The sequence below is a fragment of the Vipera ursinii genome, assembly GCF_947247035.1.
Source record: "Vipera ursinii genome assembly, chromosome: 5".
In the NCBI taxonomy this organism is placed as follows: Eukaryota; Metazoa; Chordata; class Lepidosauria; order Squamata; family Viperidae; genus Vipera; species Vipera ursinii.
The window spans coordinates 75,369,419-75,397,339 of record NC_139518.1 but is presented as its reverse complement, the minus strand read 5'-3'; the positions used below and the strand labels follow the sequence as shown (position 1 = coordinate 75,397,339).

At 38.6% G+C, this 27,921-nt stretch overlaps 1 protein-coding gene across 1 annotated transcript; it reads right to left on the bottom strand.

The window, feature by feature from the left end:
* Nucleotides 1–6: 6 nt before the first annotated feature.
* Nucleotides 7–27,921, bottom strand: ATAD1 (ATPase family AAA domain containing 1). The gene is made up of 11 exons (XM_083365028.1): nucleotides 27,661–27,921; nucleotides 24,597–24,703; nucleotides 24,313–24,493; nucleotides 22,166–22,264; nucleotides 17,272–17,392; nucleotides 16,351–16,551; nucleotides 13,965–14,071; nucleotides 11,936–12,025; nucleotides 9,348–9,398; nucleotides 1,852–1,985; nucleotides 7–1,351 (listed from the first exon to the last, which is right to left on the bottom strand). Exons 3-11 carry the CDS (start codon nucleotides 24,472–24,474, stop codon nucleotides 1,231–1,233), a joined length of 1,086 nt encoding a protein of 361 aa, XP_083221154.1. The 5' UTR covers nucleotides 24,475–24,493; nucleotides 24,597–24,703; nucleotides 27,661–27,921; the 3' UTR covers nucleotides 7–1,230.

The following is a 27,921-nucleotide window of genomic DNA, read 5'->3' as shown; positions in this document are numbered from 1 at the left end:
AACCCTAAACCATTCTAGTTAGCATATAATCTGTAAAAGACATTTTGATTCTATACCCAAAGAAACTAAACTTATGAGTACATCTAGAATTAGGATATGAATTCAGGGAGGAAAAAAAACAACAGTACATGAATTTAAGAAAATAAATCTTATTATTCCAATCTTCCCAGTTATGATTATTATTTCCCACTCTTTGCAAGATCCCTGTCTCACAGAAAGAAATTTAACTAAAATTGAAAGCCACTCTTATGTTATCATTTTTGTTATTTCCACTTAGAACAGGGGTGTCAAACTGCTGGCCCACAGGCCAGACGCATCACCGGGAAACCACCCCCGCCCCATTGCCAGCAATGGTGAAAAAGCTGCGATACGTTGCGCAACGTCACATGACATCACGAGTTTGACATGTATGACCTAGAACGTTTAGAACAGCAAAGAAGGAAATTGAGCAATGGCAACATTTATGGCCAGTAATTAAATAAAGGACATTATTCACAATTCAGAAATAAAAGAAAACATTAACAACCTGTCGTTTCCAGTGTTCTGCCTACAATGGTAGATTTCAATTATACAAAAAGGTATTAAAAATACAATTTGTAGGATCATACAAAATGAAGATTCATGAGATTTGAGCACTTTTTATGTTTAGGTTATTGGCACCAGCGCATACTGTCAGTTATGATGCAAAGGAGAAATGAGACTTTCCCTACGTTACAAATACACCCCTCCCGACTCTCCAAAAAAGCAAAATGCGTGTGCATTAGGGAATTGTGCAATTATTATTTTAACCCCATGGTCTAATTCAATCCAGATAGTAAGTAAAAAGAAAAAGAATGAACGGATTTCACATTCAAGTTTTCTACGTATTATGTCTCTTATGTAAAAACCTGTTGATATACATACATATCATATACACACACACATCGTTTCATATACATATACACAGGCTCCGCTCTCCTTCTCAGAGCAACCATGTGCCATGCGAAAACCTACCAACAAATATTTAAGGCTGCAACAAGGACATTGGTTTAAGCAAGACCATATACCTCCATGTCATGATCTGTCACACCGACTGAATCCAATTCTGCAAAATTACTAGGTTTCAATAACTTAGGTATCAGCATATAAAAGCAATTCCAGAAATAATCATTAAAAGGATTTGTTTTCTTTTGTTTTCAATTGACTTCTACTATTTAAATTACCAGTCACTAAAAGAAGCTATGGATAACATTAATCTAAACTAACATGCATCAGAACATTTTGATTCGTTACATCTTTTGATTTCCTCATTTTCTCGATTGCTCGATACAAATCCCTTTGTTGCACTGGGCGAATTTCATCATCGTCGTTGCTGGGAGAGAAGAACAGGAAAAAGCGAAAAAGCAGAGTTAATAAAATAAGAGACAAGAGTACTATGTATCATGCACTATTTGGGAATAATCTAGAGCAGAGGTCCCCAACCTGTGGTCCGCAGCCCGGGACTTGGTCAGTGCATTTTCCCCCCACTCGCAGTGCCACTGCGGCCCTGTTTTCAGAATTGTTTTGAGGTATTTAAAAATAATTTAAAGCGGTTATTTGCATATTTAAAATTCTCTGCAACATCTTATGTGGCATTAATTTAAGTTTCACTTCTCCAGATGCAATAAGACATAGAAATTAGTCATGAATTAAGAGCACATCCATCTTGCTACGCAAACTAAGAAAATAGGAAGGAATCCCCTCCCGAATCTTCCAAACAGTTCAGCCAATGTTTAGGCTATGAGAATCCATTCCTGTTAAAACAAAACAACAAAAAAAACACCAGCAAAATTGGCTCCTAGATATCAAATCTTCTGGGGCATTAAGAAGTACCTGTCTTCACATGCGGTATTTACATATTCCCTGACACACAGCAGTGCAGCATCGCGGCACATTTCTTTCAAGTCACTTCCTGAAAACCCATCAGTTTCTTTAGCAACCTCAAGGAGATCCACACGCCTGTCCACCTGTAAGCAAAGAAAAAAAAAGCACATATAAGGGCCATATAATTAACTTAGAAACAATAATAGACTGAAATAGAATCAAATAATTTTGTTAAAAAAATACTTTGGTTTGGAATTTGATTTATCAGATAGTTATTTATGGAAATTCAAAAACGACCAGAATGGTTATATTAATCAAGAAATCTCCATATATTATATCCGAACATGACATTTTGGTTATTGATGGGCATCTTATAATTTTGGCAATTACTAATAACGAGTCAAATGGCTGTGATAAATTTTTATGTCCTAACTGGCGATAAACTAGATATTTTGCATAATTGTTCTGCAAGTTGTTTTTATTTACAAGAGATGATACATGTAATCCTTAATGATTGGTAACTTAGTGATTGTTCCAAAATACGACGGACTCCTTTCCAAAAGCTACTTACAATGCAGTTCCAGAGTTTCAATGGCTGTACAATGCCCCCACCTGCCCTGGTCACATGACCATTATTTCAGGCACTTGGCAACCAGCTCACCTTTACAATTGTGGAGCACATGAGCTTTTGTGATCATGTGACTGCAGGATGCTGCAACTGGTTGTAAATGCTAGGGGTTGCCATGGTTGTAAATGCTAGCGGTTGCCAATTGCCCAAATTTTGACTGGGGGATTGGTACAATGGCCGTAACAGCAAATGCAAGTTTTAAGTTTCTTTGTCCAAGGCTATTGTAACTTTGAGCCATTCTTAAATGAACAGTCGTAAGGTGGGGAACTACCTGTATTATTTTTCATATCGTTAATCACTTTGTTGAATGGATGACCACATAAAATGAGTAATTCCATACAAAAATTTACAGTAAGCAAATCGTAAAAAACTGAATCAAAGTTGCTATAATATGTGGATAACCTGAAAGGTCTCTACTGATAATTCTGAATGTTGTCTAGCAATATGGTTAAGTATTATGGATGCACAATAAACTGGAATAAATGGGACTTCCGGTGGCGGCGCGGCGCCGGAGACAGCCGTTTCGGGCTGTCCGCTTCGCAGCTGCGTTTTTCCACCGAAAACAGCGCCGATCAGCTGTTTAGGTGGATTTGAAGCCCCCTCCTCGGGAGAAGAGGAGGGGGTGAGGCCCCAGGTAGGGGTTGAGCTCTCCGGGGCCGCCTGAGCTGAAAGCTTGGGCGGCTGAAGGATTGAGCCCCCCCGAAGCCTGGGTTGCTCCGAGCTGCCCAGCGTCTCTGCTCCGGGATTTTTGGAGCAGAGCCAGGCGTTAGCGACCACCCCTGCCAGAAGGAAAGACTTTGGAGTAATAAGGAGCAGGCAGAGCGGTACAGGAGGTCAAGGTGGAGTGGATTTTTATTTTTACTCCCTAGCTCAATGGACTTTATAGCTTTAAAGTGAAAGTACGCAACAAGTGAAAGTGGGGAAAGATGGCGGCTAAATCTTCCTCTAAAGTTCTTCGGAGTGCGGGAAATTCCCCGGTGCAACAGACATCGTTGCAAGCTTTGCTTCCTCCTGCACCTCCTGTGGCATTGACGCTTAAGGACTTACAAGATGCCTTTGCAAAGCAATCCCAGGTAATGTCAGAAATGATGGATGATAAGATGGCAAAGCTGGAGGAGAAACTGGAGAAACTGGAGGAGAGGATGAAATAGAAGTTTAATGTAATGGAGGAGAGGATGGAAGAGAAGTTTAGTGCAATGAGGGTAGACATTTTGTCTACAGTTGAAAGCGTGGCTGAATGTGTGCAACGTTTGGATGAAAAAGTGGAGGATCTTAGTCAAAAGAACTCTATACTAGAAATAAAGGTACTGGAGAATGAAAATTTAAGGGATAAAATGGACGGAGAATTGAGTCTTGTCCAGTACCATCAGATGCAGTATGCTATTAGAATCAGGGGCTTAAAAGAGAATCCTAAAGAAGACTTAAAGCAGCTGATTTCTGAGGCTTTGGAAGCAGTATTGGGCCAGCCAGCATCTGAAATAGAGGGATGTATGGATAAAATTTTTCGTGTAAATTCATGGATTGCAAGGCAGAGGAAGCTACCTAGAGATGTGGTGGCCTATTTCACAAAGAGAGCAACTAGAGATGAAGTTATTCAAGCTGCTTATGATACTAAAGTTGTGGTTGCTGAGCAAGAAGTCCTGGTTCTAAAAGAGATTCCTCCAAAGATTTTAAGGAGAAGGAAAGATTTTGCACTTCTTGTACAGGAACTTAAGCAACGTGATATTAAGTTCAGATGGGAGATTCCAGTCGGATTGGTGGTGATGCACGAAGGTAAAAGATATTGTCTGGTTACTGTGACTCAGGCGCGTGATTTCTATAGCAATGTTTTAAAAGCAACCCCTCTATCACTCCTGGAAGCTGCAAAGGGATCTGGAGAGGGAAAACCTCAAGAGGCTGAAGGTGGACAGACAGAGGAGAATGGTGCTGGAGGGGATCAAATTATAGCTTCATCGGCTGCTGCTGGAGAGCAGAGGTTGACACGTGCCGCTTTAAGACGAGCAAGACAAGTACAAGAGCAAGACCAGCAGAAGTTTATGGAACTCTCAAAGCGTACTTACAGTGAAGCTGTGGGAGGAGCACGGCCCAAAGAAGATACAGGGGCTATTGAGAATGTGCTCCAAAAGCTTCGGGGTGCCAAGCACGGCGACTAAATTTCTAACTTGGAATGTTAATGGATTAAATTCACCACAGAAGAGAAAGAAAGTTTTTCAATATTTAAAACAATTTAAGATTGATGTTATATGCTTGCAAGAAACGCATATTAGGGTTATGGACCAAAAGTATTTATCGAATTCAAGGTTGGGCACGCAATTTGTTGCCTCTGCGATGAATAAGAAAAATGGAGTGGTTGTCTACGTTAAAAGTACTTTAACAGCGGGATTAATTGAAGCAGATAAGCAAGGAAGATATGTTATGATAGATTTGCTGTTAGAAGGTAAAAAAACGCTTCTAGTTGGACTGTATGCTCCTAATCAACAAGCTGATTTTTTTAGTTTACTTCATACAAAGCTTACTCAATTGGATTATAAATCGTTTATTTTTATGGGGGACTGGAATGGTGTTTTGGACGTACAGATGGATAAGGCTGGTTCTTTTAAGCGTGTTCCGAGTCATGCCAGATTGCCTAAATCTTTTTTTGAAATGAAGGACGATTTGGAACTGCGAGATATCTGGCGTGACCCACACTTACATGAAAAGGATTATACTTTTTTTTCTGACAGACATCAAACTTTTTCCAGGATTGATTTTATTTTGTTGACTAATGATTTTTTTCCTAGGATTAAGAAGGTAAAGATCTGTGCAAGAACTATTTCTGACCATAGTTCAGTTTGGTTAGAGATCAATAAGGACAATAGGGATAGGCGCTCGTGGCGTGTAAATGAGAATTTGTTTAGAAATCAGAGAAATGTGGAAGAATGTAAACAGCAGATGAAGGATTTTTTTGAAATTAATATGAACAAGGATACCTCTATGGATATGGTTTGGGATGCTAGCAAGGCCTACATGAGAGGAGTGTTGATATATATAAATAATAAATGCAGACGTATTTTGGAAGCCAGTAGGAAAGAATTGGAGAATGAAATTAGGGCAAAAGAAAAGGCCTTAATTTTGAATCCATTGGATGTGAAGACTAAGGAGGTTATTAAGCTATTAAGAGGACAATTTGATAAATTGATGGCTGATCAAGTGGCAACCTATTTGCGGTTTGCCAGGCATAATACTTTTTGCAATGCTAATAAGCCAGGTAGATGGCTAGCTTACAGACTAAGGAAAAAGCAAAGGGCTTCTAATATAGATAAAATTGAACATAAGGGAAAGGTTGTGTTTCAACAGGATCTTATTAAGGAAGACTTTGTGGACTTTTATTCTAAATTATATGCTAAGAAGATTAATGAAAAAGACATTGATGTATATTTGGAGAACGCTAGCATCCCGGTTCTTACGCAAGCACAAAAAGAGGAGATTAATCAATTGATAACAGAAGAAGAAATTCTTATAGCAATTAAGGAATTGAAGGTGGATAAAGCGCCAGGTACAGATGGTTTGACTGCAGCTTACTACAAAAATTTACAATTAGAGTTGATAAAACCGTTAAAGGAACTGTTCCAGACAATTCAGAGAGGGGGAAAGGTGCCTCCGTCTTGGAGAACTGCTTTTATCTCTTTGATTCCGAAGGAAGATCAAGATGCTACTCAAGTAAAAAACTATAGACCGATATCACTTTTAAATACAGATTACAAGATATTTGCTTAAGGTGTTGGCTAACAGATTGATGAGGGTTCTGCAACAGGTGATTCATGGGGATCAAACTGGGTTTATTAGTGGTAGGCAAATGAAAAATAATGTGAGGCATATAGTTGATGTGTTAGAGTTTTTGGAAAGGAACAACCAGATCCCTGCGGCGCTAATTTTTTTAGATGCTGAAAAAGCCTTTGATCAATTGAACTGGCAATTTTTGATGAAAGTTTTAGATAAAATGAATTTTGGGGATAAATTTTTGCAACCAATTAGGGCATTATATCAAAAACAAACTGCCCGAATAATAGTTAACAATAGCTTGACTGAAGCATGTAATATTGAGAAGGGCACAAGGCAGGGGTGTCCGTTATCGCCTTTGTTATTTGTGTTAACATTGGAGATATTACTGGTAAAAATACGGAATTCGGAAAGAATTAAGGGTATACAAATTAGAGATCAGGATTATAGATTGAGAGCGTTCGCAGATGATCTGGTTGTTACGGTGACCCAGCCGGAGAACTCTGTTGTGGACCTGATGGAGATAATAATGCAATATGGGAAGGTTTCTGGATTTAAAGTTAATGCACAAAAAACTAAAATTCTGGCCAAAAATATGACAGTATCGCAAAAGACTCTTTTAGAAGGATTAACTGGATTTGAGATTGCTAAAAGGGTCAAATATTTGGGGGTGTTTTTGTCACCCTCTAATACAAAGTTATATAAAAATAACTATGAAAAATTATGGGGAAAAATTCAAAAAGAAATGGAGAGTTGGGAAAAATTGCAATTGTCTTTGTTGGGAAGAATCGCAGCAGTGAAAATGAATGTCCTGCCTAAATTTTTATTCTTATTTCAAATGATACCGGTTCTTAAGAAAGATTCTAATCTGGAAGAATGGCAGCGGGGTATCAATAAATTTGTTTGGGCAGGGAAAAGGCCACGAGTTAAACTTAAGATTATGCAGGATACTCGTGAAAGAGGTGGTCTCAAAATGCCCAATCTTAAATTATATTATGAAGCTGCTGCGTTAGCAGGAATAAGTGATTGGATTAATTTGACGCAAGAGAGATTATTAAATCTTGAGGGCCACGACTTGTTATTTGGCTGGCATGCATATTTGTTGTATGATAAGAAGGTAGATAATGTGTTTAAAGTGCATATTTTAAGACAGGCATTGTTGAGAGTTTGGAAGAAGTATAGACATAAGTTAGACTGTAAGATGCCATTGTGGGCAATTCCAAAACACGCAATAGAAAACATAAATGTTGGTTTCAAACATGATGTGATTACGTATAAGGAGATTTTAAGTTTGGAAAGAAATGTCTGGTGTTTGAAGCCGTATAACCTCTTGCGAGATGAGAAGATTGTTCAAACTTGGTTTCAATATACTCAGTTACGGGCCAGGTGGAAAGAAGATCAGAAAACTGGTTTTGCAATGACTGATGAAAATTTGATAAAGCAAATTAGAAATCAGGGTCCAGCACATATCTGTTCTGAACCAGCCCTCTTCTCGCAACCCCTAATTCAAAAGAAGAGACTGGAAAGCGTCCAAGGCTAAAAGGCTTCTGCCAAGATTTAATAGTAAACACACAAGAGCTTATCTTCTCAAGCAAAAGAGTTGCTTTCAGCAACCAGCCCCTCCCCAAACACTCCTTTTATAGAGAGCTCAGGGCGTGGTCTCCCTGTGCCTCCTCCCGAGGAGTCCCATAGCCTTTCTTTGTTTGTCCCTGCTCGACTGCCTCCTGCGTCGGGCGTCCTTGAACAGGGCCAGCTGTGGGTCATCATCCTCTGCACTCTCGGGCTCACACAGCTGAGCAGAGGTTCCCGGCTGAGGACTCTGCAAAGTCTCCAAATCATCATCAGCCGGTTCGTTTCCCTCCTCCCCCACATCTGAGTCCTCCGATACATCGGAGCCGGCTGTCGGACCCACAGGCTGGCCCTGAGTCACAACAATATCAAAAGGATATATCTTGCATTGATAGAAATTGACTCAGAAACAGAACTTGTTAAAGATTGTATGATAAAATGGGCCCAGAACATCCAAGAAGTTATTACAATGGACACGTGGGAAAAGATCTGGGTGAGGAACGTAAAATTTACACAAGCTCAAAACTTAAGAGAGAACTTTTATAAAATGTTTTATAGATGGCATTTAGATCCTAAAAAGCTTGCAAGTATGTATCCGAATTATCAGCCAAAATGCTGGAGGTGTGGTGGCGAAGATGCAACATATTTTCACATATGGTGGACTTGTAAAAAGGTTAAGGCTTTTTGGATAAAAATTTGGTGGAATATGCAGATGATTTTCAAGCAAAGGATAAAGTTTTGTCCGCAACTCTTTTTGTTGGGTATAATTACAGATGCTACAGTTGTGGACACTAAGTTGATGTTGAATTTAATTACAGCAGCAAGACTTTTAATAGGTCATTATTGGAAGAAGGAGGAATTGCCGACTATAGAAGAATGGACTTTAAAGGTTTCTGACCTGGCAGAGATGGCAAAGATCTCGGCTTATTTGAAAGATCATTCGCAAGAACGTTATATTATGGAGTGGAGAAAATGGATTGAATATATCTAGAACAAATATGGGACTAAAAAGTTTCATTTAGCATTTGAATAAGTCTTCCTTTTTATTTCTTTTTTTTCCTTTATATGTAATATTAGTATTGTTTGTAGTTATCTTATATGAGCTAGAGAGTGATAGATTTAAGAATCTATTGTTGGTAGCATATGGATGTTTATGATTGTTCTTTGTTTTTATACCCTGTACTTAGCTCTGGGAAGTCAGGGGGGGAGGGGGGAAAGGGGGGGGGAGGGGAAGGGAGGGATAGGTAGGGGGGGAGGGGGGATTGTTAAAGATAAAATGTATTTTAAAACTTTTCAATAAAAAAAAATAAACTGGAATAAATTAGGAGTTTACCAATATGCAATAGGTTTCTAAAATATATTATTATTTGGCGAAATTTTGTTAAAATCCAGGTTTGGGTAAAACAGTTATGAGCCAGAATTTTATCTTAACTGAGTTATTACAGAGGACAAAATTCTCCATATGAGAGCTGGCACAAACTACTTGTCTACAACCATGTTGTAGGAATACATATTAATTTACTTCATAGTGCAAAAATGACCAACTTACATTTTCATTTTTCAAAATAAGTTTCAAGATGGCTTCCCTCTGTTTTAGTGCCTTTAAATGAAAAGAAAAGAAAGGTGATATCATATTGGTATAAAATAATAATAATGATCCAACCTTTTTTAAAGTGATAATCTTACAATTATTATGATGCCTTTTGAAAACTTGATACTACTCTGCTATAGATTCCTTGGCGTACCACTGGATCTTCCAGAGAAGGGGCTGATGATCAAAAGTAGTTTCAATCGTCAAATGCAAGCGCTTCTCAAGCAAATGTTATTATTCTCCCACATCAACAGCACCCAGGATCTATATTCTCTCCTCCTTGCTTCTGAAAGAAGCACTTGTGAGACAATAAATCCTTTGATAACAGGGATTCATGGAAGATAGTTGAAGGTTATTTGGGAGAAGTCAGTCAGAAATTGAGTCTGGAGCAGCAGGAACTGCTTCCGGAAAAACACAACCAAATACAGCTAATTTCTCAGCATACACAGACACAATCTTTCCAGAAGTTCCTTAAGTTCAAATAAATGGCAAATAAAATACAAATTGAAAAGTTAAAATAAACAGCAAGATACCACCACGCAATTTTAATACAGATTATAAAGAACAGAAAACTGAATAAAAAACCTAAAACTTATTTTGGACAAGGCTGATGAATTTCTGATGAGCAAGAAACTGATTTAATCAAGAGGTAAATACAGTAAATAATGTTACAAGTTCTGCTACTAAAATAAAATTGAAGCTTTACAAAATTTCCCTTTTATATATCCAATCTGGAAAATCCCCCCCTCCCACACACACACACTCCACTTCCAGCTTTCTGGCGAAATCAGGTATGACAACTTTCTGATTTCTCGTCACATCCTCTAAAACAGGGGTCCTCAAACCCCAGTCTGCGGACCAGTTATCAGTCCTCAGCCTGTTGGGAATCAGGCTGCACAAGCAGCGGGCATGCAAACCTTCATTTGCACATGCTCAGAATCTAGGCTGTGCATGCCCCCCTCCCACTTCCGGTTCGTGGATCCAGATAGATTGAGGACCGCTGCTCTAAATGGTTTTTTGAAAGTGCATGAAACTTACAACTCAAGCAAAACTCCATGGGTGTGACAGGAATTCATATCTCAGACATAGCAGTTATTAGGTCCAATCTTCACTGCATAATACAGGCAGTCCTTGACTTATGATCCTAATTGAGCCTGTTTATGTTGCTGAGACATTTGTTAAGTGAGTTTTGCCTCATTTTACGATTGTTAAGTGAATCAATACAGTTAAGTTAGTAACGCGATTGTTAAGTGAATCTGGCTTCCCCATTGACTTTGTCAAAAGGTCACAAAAGGTGATTATATGACCTCGGGACGCTGCAAACGTCATAAATATGAATCAGTTGCCAAGCATCTGAATTTTGATCACATGACCATGGGGATGCTGCAATGATCGTAAGTGTGAAAAGCCACCATAAGTCACTTTGTTCAGTGTCGTTGTAGCTTTGCATGGTCACTAAATGAACTGTTGTAAGTCGAGGACTACCTATAGTGGGTTTTGAAGGAAAACATAATTTATTGACTTAAGTTTTAAACCCCCACGTAGCTCAGATGCAGGATTATTACTCTCTTCCCTGTGAAATCATCAAGGAACAACCCACAATACCTCTTATCACCTTAAGAAAATATGGATAGCACAGAAATAGGAGGGGAACATTCTAGGTAAATTGCCCAAATTTTGGTATGCCATTTTCAAAAAATCCTGTTTGTTCTCTCCATGGAACAGCATTTCATCGTAAGTAGCTTGTGTTTGTGCATTTGGCTAAATGTTTTGTTTTTCTTTGTGATAAACTACCTTGGAAACTTAGTATGACACAGTATTAAGATACTGGGAAACCATGAGTTCTAGTCCTTTCTTAGGCACCAAAACAAGTTGGATGATCTTGGGCCAGTCACTTTTTCTTTAGGTCAGGAGTCAGCAACCTTAAACACTCCAAGAGCCACTTGGACCCATATCCCAGAGAAAAAAACAACACTGGGAACCATAAAATTCTTGCGCGCATCCGCCCGCTAGGAGGGGAGCTTGACTGAAGAGTTTAATTAAAAAGAAATAGAGGCTGCTATGCATGACTTCTCTCTCTCTTTCTCTCCCCCCCCCCCGATCTTCTGCTCACCTGGCAAGCTGGCTTCACACTGTTCTCAAACAAGCTGACACTTATTCTTATTGGGCTGGCTCTCCTGCCCTGCTTTCTGCTGCTTCCTGCGGAGACGCAGCAAAGGCAGGAGCCCTGCCCAATAAGCTTGTCAGCTTCTTAGAACACAGCACAAGGCCACTCTCTTTTTCACTCACTCTCACACACACACACACACACACACACACACACACACACACACAAAGAGAGAGAGGGAGGGAGGGAGGGAGGGAGGGAGGGAGGGAGGGAGAGAAGGGAAGTGCAAGTAGTTCTCTCTGTCTCTCTCTCTGAAAATGGCGGAGGACGACTGTGAGCCTAAGGAGAAGGCTGAAAGAGCCGCATGCGGCTCCAGAGCCACAGGTTGCCAACCTGTGCTTTGGGAAGAAGGCAATGGCAAACATTTTAACCAACTTACAGGTTGATTGATATGAAATCTTGTAGGCATTCTTCTCATTATGGCAGTGTCAAGATCCTGAGGGCGATTGGTAGCTCCCATCACTATCACCTAAATGTAATGTATGACAAGGAACAGTTATTCTTGATGAAATACATGAATGTTGACATATCACATTTCACAAACAAGTGGCCCTAGTTTTTAAAGAATGTTTTTCCCCCATTAATGTAATCAGCACATAATATACCTGAATCTGAATAAACCTCTGGATTTTTAAGTTTCTCAAAAAAAGCCCACTTTCAATTGAGAAGCATTACAAAATTGTGTTTATAAATACTGATTCCAAAGTACATGATTACAACTGCATATAAAATATGTCGGAGTACAAAATTAGTAATGTTGCTACTGTCTTCATATGGAAATAAAACTGATCAAAGAAACTGTTGATCAATTGTTTACAGCTCTAGATTTTCACCTCCAAATTGATAGTGACAGAAATTGAACTTTTATTCATCCTAAAGCTTGTTTGAACATCAAACAATTAGAATAAATTATTAAATTTAAAGAGTTTTAGACATACAAAAGCAGTTCCAAACCAAAATAAAGACCTCCTTTTGCTTAATATTAAAAATGTCACTATTATTTTTAAATTATCCTACTCCTTTCTCAAACCAAGACAATTCAAAATCTGCATAGTACTGAAATGTAAGTTAACTTGTTCATTCAAGAAAAAGAGAATACTCTTATTCTATTTTTTTCAAATTTTTCTACAGTTTTTGACCATCATTTAAGGCATCTTTATTTTGTTTGCTGTACAGTATGTAATTGACAATGTACAAAATAAATGGGACAAATAAAATAAAATGTATCATGTTCAAAGTAGTCCAGAAATGTTACTTAATATTATTCTACATCACGGGTGTCAAACTTGCCGCATCACGTGACATGTCATAACGAATCGTGACCTTTTTTGTATTGTTGGAGCTGGGGTGGGCGCAGCCTCCGTATGATACAACCGGCTTGCAGGCCGGCAGTTTGACATCCCAGCTCTACATGCTATTTGAGAGTATGCACATACAGAGGCATCATCTAGGGATGGAAAAAAACCTCCTCAAATGAAAAGGGACTTATTATTATTTAGTGCACCTTCACTTCTCAAGAAATGGTTAGAAATAAAGAAACAGGGGTCCTAGATGTATAAATTCACTTTGACACAGATACTGCCATTTAAGGCTTCCTATCACTAGATTAGATTGGGTGGAAAAAGTTTTTAAAAAGTAGTTTGCAATCAGTCTTATCTTTGAAAAGCTGGCTGGATGTCTCTTTCTCCATTTCACTGTGACTTTCAGCCAATTACGCCGCTTTGTGGTTAGACCAAGGTGCTTAACTGGAGCAACTACAGCAATATTGATCTCAACTGAATCAGCTAGGTTTAACCAGAATGAGACAAGACTTTCTTATGGGCACAACTAATCCAAGCAAGAATATGAAACTAAAAATATGAAATATGGCAGCAGTCCCTAGCCCAGCGGTAGGCAACCTTGGCTCTTTTTGACTCGTGGACTTCAACTCCCAGAATTCCTGTGTCAGCATAGCTGGCTCAGGAATTCTGGGAGTTGAAATCCACGAGTCATAAAAGAGCCAAGGCTGCCTACCCTTGCCCTGGCCTAGCCTGTAAAAAGTTGCAAGTTCCTGCTACACAGTATGATGTAGGCTTATAATGTTAAGCTGGCATCTCAGGAGACCAGGTTCTAACCCTTAGCCATGGGTGATTTTGGACAACATGGCTTCTCAGCATTAACTTCATAAGGTTGTTCTTGTGGAAAAAAGTAAAAAGGAAGAAATACTACGTACAGTATATTGATTTCCTGAAGGAAAGGAATAAATGAATAAACCATCTTTTTTCTGCTTCCATTTCTCAAGCTGACATTTTTTTATTCGCTGCACTGCTTGATAGTAAATTCCCACAACTGTGCATCGAAGCAATGAAAAGTACATTTTTATGAGCATTGCATGAATGTATCAATAAAAATAATAATGTGCTACTTACTTGGCAATTAAAATCAGTGTCTAGACCATCCCAGAGACTCATGAATTGGGCTTTCATCATAGCTGTGGCCTCATGATCAGAACTTGAACGACTTCGTAGAAAAGAATCTGAATTTAACAACAACAAAAATTGAGTAGAAGTTGTATTTCTAAAGTATGAAGCTGTATGTGTTGCATAATGAATTAATTGAGGTGCATGCATTAACTGAGAAAAGAGGGGACACATAGGAAGATATGCAAGATAACATCATATGTGGTTAGCTGAGTTTCTGAAACAACAATTCTTGGCTCTTCTAGTAAAGGAAAGAAATTTCTAGAATCAGATTATGATGTAACCAAGAAGGGTGGATGCCCCATGCACCTTTTTCAGTTGGTTGTCTATTGTCTATCAGTTTCTAGGAGTCTTATAAAAAAAATGCTGAACTTGGAGACCTGGTTTGGATAAAGTAATTTCAATTCTTAAACAACAGTACAATTCAAGATCCCTAGACATAAATTAGTAATACCTTAATTGGATTGGTTAACACCCCCACCTGTTTTATATATTTAAAAAAGCACAAATCAACTAGAGGCATTATGATAAAAACATTTTTTTTGGTATCTGTTAATAGGTATTATTTAGACAAGAAGTCTAAAACATTGGGCACGCTGTAGTCTCTCTCTATAGTAACATAACTAATTCTATTATTGGCCAATACAACTATTCAAAGCCACAAAAATATTCCCACCGAGCACTGCTGTTATTGTTTTTTTTAAGATTTATAACAATATTTGCAGCTTTTAGATCTTCCTTAATATAAAAATCTGATCAATTTAAAGTAATAAATTTCATATATCTACTGAGGAGCATGATGTCTACTTCCCCCCCCTTTCAAATTATAATATCCTTGTTATAGCTGATCTCTTTTATTAAAAATAAATCAATAAAAATCCTTTAACTGTTAAAACAAAGTATGCAAATGTATAGTCTCAAAAGTTGTGTAAAATTGGTATAACATGAAAGAGGATGGGTTCATAGCATCTGGAAGTCCACCTTAAAATACAGCTTCACAGCTGGCTTGTTTTGAAACCACTATCCAATATTATTTCATAGAAATTGGGTATATGCAGGAGTGTCCGCTCAAAGTGGAATTTGTTCATCTGATGAAAACTAAAAGATAAGGTTTGGTGCAGTTCTTGTCTCCTTCCTCAGGGACATCCTGAGCCTGAAGTAAGGGCTGGCCCCATCCCTGTTAGTGTTCGTGAAGACCAGGAACAGTCAGTCTGATTGAAGCAATTTGTCATATCTGAAGATATGTATGCATGTATTCCAACTGGGTTATATCTGATCTCATCACTCACCCAAAGAATCCAGCTAGGAACAGATATTAGCTGTTAATGTACACTTAAGAGGAAAATTAAAAGGTAACAGGAAAGGGGACAGACTTTTTATACCGGGGGTCCCCAACCTCTAGGGCACAGCCACGGCCTATTTGGAACTGGGCCACGTGAATGGCTGGCCGGAGTGCACGCAAAGCTCAACTTGCGCGAGTGGTGGTCCAGTGGGCAATCATGTGTGTGCACGCTGGCCCACTACTCATGCACACCTGCATGCCACTCCACAGCCCAGTTGTCCTCTCCCCCTCCCAGACCGCCAAGCTGCAAAGGCTAGGGACTGTTGTTTTATATTAACTATAATGAGAAAGAAACCTCTCTCTCTTTTTTTTTGTTGTTATAGAATTAGGCTTTTTCCAGTGATATGCCTTTTGGTTAAGTATTATATTACTGGGATTTAAGCAATAAGTATCACATCTAGCTTTACATGTTATCTAAGAACTAAACGTGTCCCATGCTAAATGTAGAGTCAGTGTGGTGTGGTGGTTAAGGTGGTAGCCTTGAAACCAGGAGTCCGTGAATTCTAGCCCCATCTTAGGCATGAAAGCTCACAGGGTGACTTTGGGCCAGACTCTCTCAGCCCAACCCACCTCCCACAGTTGTTGTTGTGGGAAATAGGAGGGGGGAAGCATCATGTATGTTCACTGCCCTGAGTTATTTATAAAAATAATAAACAGGGGGTGAAATGAATGTTATGGTTTTTTTAAAAAAAAATATCCATATATCTAACCCAAGATTTTGAATTTCATACTGGATAGACGCTAATTCTGACAGGATGAGAAATGATGCTGCTCTACCCATTATATGATTATAGCAATATAACACTGCTGTTTCAAATTAAACGGCGGCCTCCCTTAACCCCACCTCCAAATCCTATAAAGATGCCTATTGTTTTGCTATTGATAATTCTAAGTAGTATTGATCTCACATGAGCAAACTAACAAAGAAGAATACAAAGTTTTAAAAAAAATGTGAGGGTAATATTTTCAAACACGTAGAAAATTCCACTTTACCTATTTCGTCAATAAAGATGATAGAGGGTTGAAGTTTTATAGCAAGAGAAAAAACAGCCGCTGCCAGCTTCTGGGATTCGCCATACCATTTATCTGTCAATGTTGAGGGCTGAAGATTAATAAAACGGCAACCAGCTTCCTTTGCTGTAGCTTTCGCAATCAAGGTTTTACCACAACCTGGAGGGCCATATAGCAGCACTCCTGAAAACCAAACTCATTTGTTAATAAATTTATTGCCATTCTACATGGGAAAACATAGTATCTGTATTTTATACATGCTGCGGTTAATAAAACTCTTTGCAAAGTCTCCACATCAGCATTATTGTTTACAAGCTGCTCTCCTATGCCATAAAATCCTGACATTTATCTGCCCACTAATTTATTACAATGAGCACAATCTCAGAGGGACAGAAATAAGCTATATAGGCACAAAAATACTCATGTGGTGAAAATGTACCGATTCTGAATTTTGAGATAGGCACAGCTTAGTAGAATTTCCTCCTGTATAAAGACAAAGGATACGCAGAGAAGGATCTTGTTTACCCAAATTAAATATTTTATTTATGCTGAAATTATTTTAAGGTTCTGCACCGTCATTTGCTAATTTTATATTGCTGCCCTTTAAGTCATCCTATAAATTTTATTCTAAATTGAAGAATGAAATATTAAGCAACATTACAAAATTACATATACTTAAATGTATAAATTTAGCTGGAATGAATTATTTGGAAGAAAATCTCTACTTTCTCCACATCTAAATTAATTCTCCATGGAAGTTTATTATAAATGGGACAAGTTCAATGATCTTTCTAAGTTTTTTGTAAAACTGGATTTTTTTTAACACAACTTGAGCTTTTGTCCTTGAATTCTATTACAGTAAGGTTTTCTTTTAAAAAGATAATTTGGACTTCTTCATATTACCTTTTGGTGGTTGCAAAAGTCTTGAGTTTTGAAATAGATGTTTTTTTCTGATTGGCAAAATGACTGTGTCCTTCAGGTCTGTAATAACGTCATCTAAGCCAGCGATATCACTCCATGTTACCTAAGGCACAAATATAAAATTAAAAAAATTACTGAGCTGGCATCAGTTAAACAGCTATAATCTCAAATTAGGGATAAAGATGAAAGTTATATTGAATCTTAAAGCTATTTGTATATTAACCATGTATCTCACCAAACAAGAAAAATAAAACAAAATATATCCCAGAGGATGTGACTTTACTCTCTTGATGCTGGGTTAAGTTAGGCTAGTCTTGAGAGGATCTGAATGCATTTATATAATACAATGAGGGGGAAAATATCTGATTTTGTACATTTGCCAACTGACAAAGAAATGATTAGTCTATAATTTTAACAGTGAGAGATAGAATAACAACAAAAATATCCAGAAAAATGCATTTGTTATTATTCGTCTCTCACTGTTAAAATAAACCTACCATTAAAATTATAGACTGATCATTTCTTTGTCAGTGGGCAAACGTACAAAATCAGCAGGGGATCAAATAATTTTCCCCCTCACTGTATACCATGTGATTATTTTTGCTTTTTTACTGATTCTGAAAAGTATTTTGATCCTTGATCTAAGAAATAGAGATATTGTTGGTCTTAAGCAGTATTTATTTATTTATTTATTTGTTTGTTTTTATAAACCGCCCTTCTCCCGAGGGACTCGGGGCGGTGTACAGAGTAAGGTAGGCAAACATAATGAAACAGTACTGAAAAACAATAAACAAAACAAACTGGGACCCCAATTAGAGCTATCAGGCCAGGCCGGACTGCTGGAATAGGTAAGTCTTCAAGTCGCGCCGGAAGGTGCGGAGGTCGGGGGCCATCCGGATTTCAGTTGGTAAGCAGTTCCAGAGGGCTGGCGCACCCACTGAGAATGCCCTCCCCCTGGGGGCCACCAGCCGACATTCCTTGAGCGGTGGCACCCTGAGGAGGCCCTCTCTGTGGGAGCGCACAGGGCGGTGGGGTGTTGACATTGGCAGGTGTTCCCGTAGGTAGTCCGGACCCATGCCAGTATGGCAGGAGAGCACTAATAAATAAGTCTTCTTACTAGTACAAATTTACCATTAATAATAAACAACCTAGTTTTAATATCCTACCTGCTCTTTTAATATTGATAAGTATTACACGTAGAAATGAAAACTCTTTGAGACATTTTTATACTATATCTACAGTACATCCAAGAATGTAAAATGCTTTATACGAGAACATGACGGAAGGGAAGTAAACATAAACACAGTCCAGGTAATTATAAGGAAAACTTCTATGGGGGTATGGCAGTGGCCTCATAACTTGCACAATATGTTTTACAGTCTGTCTGTCAGTTATGGTGCAACAAGGGGAATCTTTCCATTTCCACTTCTTCCAATATCACACCTAATTCTATTCAATTTTGACCAGACAAAACCAGGAAGGTCAAAACCAGGTGGTTTGGTAGAGGGATCACTAATGATCAGGTCATAAGAATGCATCGTGGACCGGGACTTCCGGTGGCTCCGCGGCGACGGAGGGAGCCTTCCCGGGCTGCCCGCGGCTCAGCTGGTGTTTTTCGCCCGAAACAGCGCCGATCAGCTGTTCGGGCGAATCTGAAGCCCCCTCCTCGGGAGAAGAGGAGGGGGTGAGCCCCCAGGTGGGGGTTGAGTTCTCCGGGGCCGCCTGAGCTTGGAGCTTGGGCGGCTGAAGGATTGAACTCCCCCGTAGCCTGGGCTGCTCCCAGCTGACCAGCGTCTCTGCTCCGGACTTTATGGAGCAGAGCCAGGCGTCTGCGACCATCCCTGCTTGAAGGAGAGACTATGAAAGGGAAAGAGCAGGCAGAGCAGTACAAGAGGGAAAGATGAAGAGATGAAGAAGATTTTATTTTACTCTCAAGCTTGATGGACTTTGCTTAAAACTTAAAGTGAAAGTGCGTCACAATTGTAAGTAAAAGATGGCGGCTAAACCTCCCCCTAGAACTTTTCGGAGTGCTGGAAATTCTCCGGTGCAACAACAATCATTGCTGCAGACGTTGCATTCTCCTGATGTATTGACATCGAAGGATCTTGAAAAACATACCCAGTTAATTTTGGAGTCAATGGGTGTTAAATTTCTACAGATGGAGGAGAAATTGGAGCAGAGAATGGAAGAAAGGATGGAACAGAAACTTAGAGAAATGAAGGTAGACATTTTGTCCTCAGTGCAAAAAGTTGCTAAATGTGTGGAGGTGCTGGATGATCAAGTGCAAGACTTGATTCAAAAGAATGCTTTATTAGAAGCAAAAGTATTGGAAATTGAAGATTTAAAAGACAAAATCGACAGTGAACAGAGCTTGGCCCAATTTTACCAGATGCAGTTTGCTGTGAGAATTAGAGGCCTAAAAGAGAATATTAAGGAAGATTTAAAGCAGCTGGTTTCTGAGGCTTTTGAGGGAGTATTGAACCATCCAGCATCTGAATTAAAACAAGGTATGGACAAAGTGTTTCGTGTGAATTCGTGGATTGCTAAACAGAGAAAGTTGCCTAGAGATGTGGTGGTTTATTTTGTAAAAAGGGAAATTAGAGATGAAGTTATACAAGCTGCCTACGATACCAAAGTTGTGATTGCTGGTCAACAAGTTTTGGTTCTAAAAGAAATTCCTCCAAAGATTTTAAAGAGAAGGAAGGATTTTATATTTCTTGTGCAAGAGCTCAAGCAAAGAGATATAAGGTTCAGATGGGAGATCCCAGCTGGGTTGAGCTTCATGTATGATGGCAAAAGGTACTGTTTGAGTAATGTGAAGCAAGCGCATGATTTTTATAATAATGTTTTGAAAGTAACCCCATCAACACTTCTGGAAGCTGCAGAGGGATCTGGAGAAGGAGAACATCAAGAGGATGAAGATGCACAGATAGACGAGAAGGGTACAGGAGGAGTTCAAGCTGCAACTCTTTTGGATGATCTTAGAGAACAGAGGGTGACGCGTGCTGCCTTAAAACGCTCAAAAAAGAAAAAAAAATAAGACCAGTAGAAATCTATGGAACTTCCACAAAATATTTATAGTTAAGTGGTAGTTGTGTTTTTTTTTAAAAAAAAAAGTTTTGGGATGCTATGTATGGTAATAGATTTTTTTTTTTCTTAATTTGGAATTAATGGACAACTTACTACAGAGGAAGAGGAAGAAAGTTTTGTGGGTTAATGTGGGTTAATTTGTGTAAGAACTATTTATTAATGTGCAAATGAGAATATGTTAAGGTAATAGTGAATTGTGGAAGAACATAGATGGGAATGATGCTAGTTTTCTTTTATTTTAGTTTTTTATATATATTTAGTATTATTAAGGATTGGTTTACTATATACAAGCTAGAGAGTGATGGATTTTAGAGTTTATAATTGTTAGTATATGATTGTTTATGATTGCCTTTTAGATATATACCTTGTATTTTGCTCTGGGAAGTCGGGGGGGGGAGGGGGGAGGAGGGGAAGTGGAGGGGGGGAGGTAGGGGAGGGAGGAGGGGGAGGGGGGGAGATAGGGGGGAGGTAGGGAGGGGAGGAGGGAGGGGGAAGGGGGGTTTTTTTAAAGGAAAATTGTATTTTATAAAACTTTTCAATAAAAAAAAAGAATGCATCGTGGACCCTTCCTCTCTCCAGGCATTCTTGGAGTTAAACTGGATAGATATTAAGTGAATGGCTGTTTTCCAATCTTGCCTATGAGATTTCAATCTTGACATGGGCATGCAAAAACAAACAAACAAAAATTTATATTGCACATAAATTTGCAATATACTTAATTACAACAATATGTGTTTTTTTTCCTCCAAAGAAACACCATACTGATATTTTCAGTGTGCTAATTTTTAGATTTATTTATTTATTTATTTATTATTTATTTATTGGGACTTATATGCCGTCCTATCTCCCGAAGGACTCAGGGCGGCTAACAATAAAATACAATAATACAGAAGTTAAAAGAAAATTAAATTAATGGCCCCTGTAGAATAAATTAAAATTAAAATTAAAATAAGTTAACAATTAAAAACATAATTAAAATCCCTGTCAGTCCAGGTCAGCCTGATGGAAAAGGAGTGTTTTGAGGCCGTGGCAAAAGGACCGGAGATACCTGAGTGCTGGGTGCTTACACCCAGCGCTGCTTGAAATAATCTTATATGAGCATGATATAGCATGATACAACATACAATGAGTTAACCTACGAACAAGATGAAATTACCATAACTCAGTCTTTTAAGTGTACAAAGAGAACTTTGAATACTATTTTTAACAAGCACCAATTTTTAGCTTCATGTAAAACTGCATAAATTCACTGAAGTAAAACTCTTGATGCAATGTTATAAATAAGTTACCCCATTAAAAAAGTCCACAATCATGCACACTAGTCAAGAAAAAGTTAAAACTGAATGATCAATTCTGATATTTAATGAATGTAAAAACAGACATTACAGAATTTTGTTCCCTATCTCATACCATGCTTAGCTGCAGATGCATAGGTTTTTCTTTTTGACCCAATATTTGAAAATAGTCATTATATATTAATTCTATCAAATATTTCAGGTTTTTGAATTGTGTGTAGGATTACTAGCACTATCATTAAATTATTAAGATGCTGTCTATATTGAGAGAATGGGAAAAAAGAAATCGGTCCCGGAAGTTTGGACCTGTATAACTTACTACTTGGAACAAAAAGCTGAAACACATCTGTCCCACAATGTCCATCTACTCCCGAAAGTAAGAAAATTCAATTAAAATACAGTTCCACTATGAATACATGTGTATCCATGTGAACATTTTGTCCTGAAACATAACATTTTTTTTACATAAGAATAAGACAAATAACGCTTACATGCATACTAAGAGGATCCACCAGATGTGCAGCAATGCTCATCTCATATTCAGAAAGCTTAACATTTTTCACACCTATTTGCTTCATCAACTTTTCTGCCTGTTAAAGAAATGCCAGAGTTCAGCAATATGGCCTCATTTGATCTTTTCAAATAATATCAGAAAGGGGAAGGCTGCTATTAAGGAATGCGAATATTCTGTTAATTGTGAATTAGGAATCTGAAAAAAGAATGTCCCCATTTTCATTTGTCTGAAAGTACCATCTCTTTGCTGAAAATAAAGCCAGCCTGTTGTTAATAACAATACTTCAGGGTGTCTCTCCAGGATAATGAAAGGTTATTCAAATGCATTTTAATCTTTGCCCTAATACCTTTTCAACAATAGAGCAATGTTCCATTTGAGCACAGCTACTTGAAGAATAATTCATAAACATTATGGGTAGTCCTTAGATTACCTTCATTTGTTCATTCAGCGAATGTTCAAAGATATGGTGGTGCAGAATGAGCATTCTGGTCCTTTACATTCTTAATGTCACATAATCATGATTTCATATGTTCCCTGCTGGCTTTCTACAAGCAAAGTCAACAGAGAAGCCAGCAAGCACTGTAATGTAAAGTCTTCACTTTGTTGTTGTTATTGGGGGCTGTCATTGCTAAGAGATGCAGTCATGTGGACAGCATCTTAGAAATTCTTTCTAAATACGCAAACAACTTTCAGAATGATATACTCATTACTGGGGAAGAGAAAATTATTCTTTAGCTATAAAAATCTGTGATGAAAAAACAAATAAAGAACATTTCCACAAAGGCAACATTCTATAAGTGGGCTTTGTAAAACAACAGACCCGTCTCCATTAATTTCATATACCTTAAAAAAAAAAAGCTAGTAGAGGTAGTCATAGTCTTTCAAGGCATCCTATCTCAATATAATGATCATATGGTCTTTGAATTTGTTTATTAATGTAGATCATAAAGGTAAAGGTTCCCCCGCACATGTGTGCTAGTCGTTTCCAACTCTAGGGGCCAGTGCTCATCTCTGTTTCAAAGCTGAAGAGCCAGTGCTTGTCCGAGGACGTCTCCGTGGTCATGTGGCCAGCATGACTAGACGCCAAAGGCGCATGGAACCTTCCCACCATAGTGGTCCCTATTTTTCTACTTGCATTTTTACGTGCTTTCGAACTGCTAGGTTGGCAGAAGCTGGGATGAGTAACAGGCGCTCACTCTGTTACGCGGCATTCGGGATTCGACCCGCCAAACTGCCAACCTTCTGATCGACAAGCTCAGCGTCCTAACCCACTGAGCCACTGCGTCCCTAATGTAGATCATACATGCTGTTTAAAACAATAGCTTGGTTCCATTATTTTAGAACTATGAATTATGAACAAAAGATTGTGTTAGCTTTAGAGCAGACATGTCAAACTTGCAACGTCATGTGACGTCGCGCAACGGTATCAGAGCTTTTCCGCCATTGCCGGATGATGCGTCTGGCCCATGAGCCAGCAGTTTGACACCCCTGCTTTAAAACATAATTTTATACAGGTCTACTCATAAGTCAATACCACTGAGTTCAATAACATTTCTCTATTTCATGAAAGGACAGCTTTTCAGGGGCTAAAGAATGACATTTAATTCCCCCCCACTGCAGTAACTTGAGGACTAATGCAGAGAGCAGCAACCCAGTAATTTAACTCTTGCTGAAAGAAATGCATGTGATTGTGTCTATTTTCTGCGCTGAGGGGTTGAGATTTTAAGAAGCATTTTTGGGTGCCCAAATTTTCCATACATTATTCACAAAGTCATGGCTTGGAACTTGAACTACGTTATTTGGCAAGCGTCTACTTGCCAAATTTTTTAAAAATGTGTGAACCGAATTTCTTCTATGCATGTATATATTTGTTGTATCTTTAATTAATTATTTGGTTATTTTTATACCTTGTGAAATTTATTTTTATTCAGTTGCACAACACCCAGAGTCATAAGGTGAAGATACTGAGCAAGGTTAGCAAGCTGGCAAGTAAATAAATGAATAGGCTTGTTCGAAATGCAAACTTAATCCATTGGTTTCTCATTCTGAACTCAGCGGCTCAATAATAATGTTAGCTTTCTGTTCCTTATTTATATAACATTTATATTTAAAGTATTTTATTACCTGTTTTTGAGCTTCTACTTTTTGCTTCCTTGTTGGATCAATTGCATCTACCATCCATTTAATTGTAAAATAGGTCACAGCACCAAATATTGTTAAGCGGAAAATTAAACCAACAACTTCATTCCGAGTTAGAGGACGAGAAAACGTTTCAGCATGTACCATTGTGCACGTTTCACTATACCTAATAATGGAGGAAAGTCAATGTGCATTCTTAGAAAGGAAGCTTTGAAGTATTGTAATTTTTGGTACATGGTATATATTAGTATACTTGATACATTACCAACCTGCTGCTAATTCATACACAAGATGGTTAAGATTTTTTTCATATGTAAGAAGAGTGAGACTTCACACATGAGAGATTTCGTACACGAGATGGATGTGAATTCCGTTCCTTGTAGAGATAAAGAAATGGATAATTTGTTATCACTCAATATTTCTCAATGACCAAATCAAAAAGGGAAACATTTTTTAAATGGAACATATTAACTGGAAAAACAATAATATTCAGAGGAAGCATCATACATGCCTTTGTTATTAGCAACTCACTTGATAGTAGTCAAAACCAGTAAGGATCAGCTTTACAATCTGACTTAAAATACTAGATTTAAACATACTATGAATGTGCAGAATGTTCCAGCACAGCTGGTTTTTCAATGGGAGACTGGGGCAATACATTGGCTATTGGTACTGGCCACTCTGGAACTCTAATCCTTATTGCTAAAACACCTGTATTAAGGAATAGGCCAGGGGTCTTCAAACTCGGCCCTTTTATGACTCTTGGACTTCAACTCCCAGAATTCCTCAGCCAGTGTGCCTGGCTGAGGAATTCTGGGAGTTGAAGTCCATGAGTCATAAAAGGGCCGAGTTTGAAGACCCCTAGAATAGGCACATAGGCCAATTCACTGGCCCCTGCAGCTGAAGGGTAAAGAATACAGAGGGGCAGGGGGAAGGAAGGAAGATACTATTAGATTGCTATTAGCTGATCTGACAAGTTGGACCAGAGAAAAAGGTTGATGAGATGCTGGGCTTCATTATCATGTATGAGATGATCTAAAGCAAGACATGGGCAGTTTTACAAGGTTTTTGGAGCAGGCTAAATATTGGAACAAGTTCTTTTTTAATCTGTATTCATTGACTTTCATTGCATTTTATCCTTACTATTGCAAACTACCTAGAATTTCTGTAACACTGTAGTACACACATATTCAAATTAAGTAAATCAAAACTAAGCTTGGGGCATAGTAGACTAGCACAGAGGTCAAATGGGTATCTGGCTGTGTATGATGTACACCAACCTCACTCTGCACCATAAAATCACTCGTCGCACTGTGGAACAAGTTTCAGCCAATCCCAAAACAAGTAAAACATTTTGGTTTTATTTCTTCCAAACTACAGCGAATGCAAAATAACAGAATGTCCAGTATGTTGCATTTTCAATTAAAAGCATACCTTTTCTTTCCATGTGTACTCTAAAATGTGCCATTTCTTATCATTTTAGTTAGTTTCCCAATTTCTTATTCTCCCTCAAAAGAGTTTCAAAACTACATTCGGGGAAGCAGTTTATCAAATATGACCAGCAGACTATAAGGAAGGCCTCCACTGTATGCAGCATATCAGCAATGGGCCAAGGCTGTATGAAGGAGTTATGAAGTTTGGAACAAGCTTCTTTTGAGGTAAATGTCCCTGACCTTTCACAGGGCCATAAAAACCTGGCTTTTTGTTATACGTAGGATTAAGTGGTTAGATGAACCTGTTCTGTTGTGAAAGCATATACAGTTTCAGCTATATGTTTATTTGGTCTTCTTTCTATCCATTTTGTCTTTATTTTGTATGTGCACTATCCAGAGTCACAATTTATGAGTGGGACCACCTTATTATTTATTTATTTATTTATTTATTTATTTATTTATTTATTTATTTATTGAACTTATATACCGCCCTTCTCCCGTAGGACCCAGGGCGGTTCACAAGGCAATTAAAACAATATTACAATACAAAAGTTAATAACAATTAAAATAGATTAAATTATCCTTGATTGAAATTCTAAAACCCCTATAACTGATTAAAAACCCAATTACAATAAGTTAAAAATTAAAAATTATCAAGTCCTGGCCGGAAAGCTCAAAGAGCCAGGTCTTCAGGTCCCGGCGGAATGAATGAAAATCAATCTGTCTGTCTGTTAACTATCAAATACACAATGTTTGCTAAAGGGAAGGTTCTTAATTTTTTTAACCAAAACTGCCATACAAAAGACCACTTTTGTATTTTGGTTTTTTAATCACCCTGTAAACCGCCATGAGTCCTTCGGGAAAGGGCGGTATATAAATGTAATAAAATAATAATAATAATAATAATAATAATAATAATAATAATAATAATAATAATAATAATAATCTCATTTATATGTTATGACATATGATCTAACTATTCTTTCAGCCTGCTTCAGAGTGCAAATTCTTCACCCAGTTATCTGCAGACCTCATTCTAACATCCTGCAAGTTTGGCAGGCCAAACATATGCAATCTGCCATACATCATTATTGTTTCACAACTTTCTCCTTAGAAGCTTGAAAAAGGTAGGCGTGTGCTATTGTCAGCTTAAAGTGCTTGCATAAAACGTTATCATGTGATGCTATCAAGTCAAGTTATCTCTCTTATTTCCTGAAAGCAACTCTTCTACTCAGCTATCCAACCATTTTCTAAAGACGTTGGCTTAATTTGCTTCTCCTTTCTCTGAATTGTTTCCATTTTCACTCACGGGGGCAAACCCTGTCCATTTTACGAATAAAGCACCCGAAAAGGAGCATCGCGCCTATTTTGTCTGGCAACGGACCTCAATGCTACAGCTGCAGAGGAACTAGTATCAACACGAAGAGGGAGCTGTTGGAAAAAAGTGAAAGAGTCAAGACTGGCTCTTCGCTTCTGGGTTACAAGTGTGGTGTAAGACAACGCAGCGCACCTTAGACCAGCGTTTCCCAACCTTAGGAACTTGAAGATGCGTGGACTTCAACTCCCAGAATTCCCCAGCCAGCTATGCTGGCTGGGGAATTCTGGGAGTTGAAGTCCACGCATCTTCAAGTTCCTAAGGTTGGGAAACGCTGCCTTAGACTTTAGAGAAAATCTACTAAGAGTTTTAATTCAGTCTTTGCAGACAACTTCAGGACGGGTAGGCGGGAAAAACCAAGTTAACGATTAGGAGGGCGACTAACCAGCAAAACTGGGACTCCGCGCAACCCTCTTTAATAAAACAAGAGCCAAGCGGGGCACGTGGAGAGACGGCGGGGGAAGAAAAGAGCGTTATTTCACCCACCCCCTGCCCCGAAAACACGAGGGGAAACGGAGCAGTCACCTTGCTTTTCCCCAAAGCTTGCAGGGCTTCTGGGCTGCTCCCAAGGGCTGTGAACAGCGGGCGCGAAGCAGGAAAGCCCAGGCTGGCTCAAACGCTTCTGCAGAAAAGCCCCGCCGCCGAACTGAATGGAAAGCGAAAGAAAACCACGAGGTGACCTTCCGTGTCAGTCCTTCGGACGACGCCGCCTTCTCCGCACCGGGGCGACGGAAAGGATCGAGGCGCGTAAAAGGCGTGCGCCGGAGGGGGAGCAGCGCGCGAAAA

Excerpts from the sequence above, each read along its gene's own strand:
- ATAD1 (XM_083365028.1), bottom strand. The coding sequence starts at position 24,474 with ATGGTACATGCTGAAACGTTTTCTCGTCCTCTAACTCGGAATGAAGTT. Across the intron at positions 14,072-16,350 it reads CATCTTTATTGACGAAATAG|ATTCTTTTCTACGAAGTCGT; the intron begins GTAAAGTGGAAT and ends TGTTAAATTCAG. Across the intron at positions 1,986-9,347 it reads TTATTTTGAAAAATGAAAAT|GTGGACAGGCGTGTGGATCT; the intron begins GTAAGTTGGTCA and ends CTTTGCTTACAG.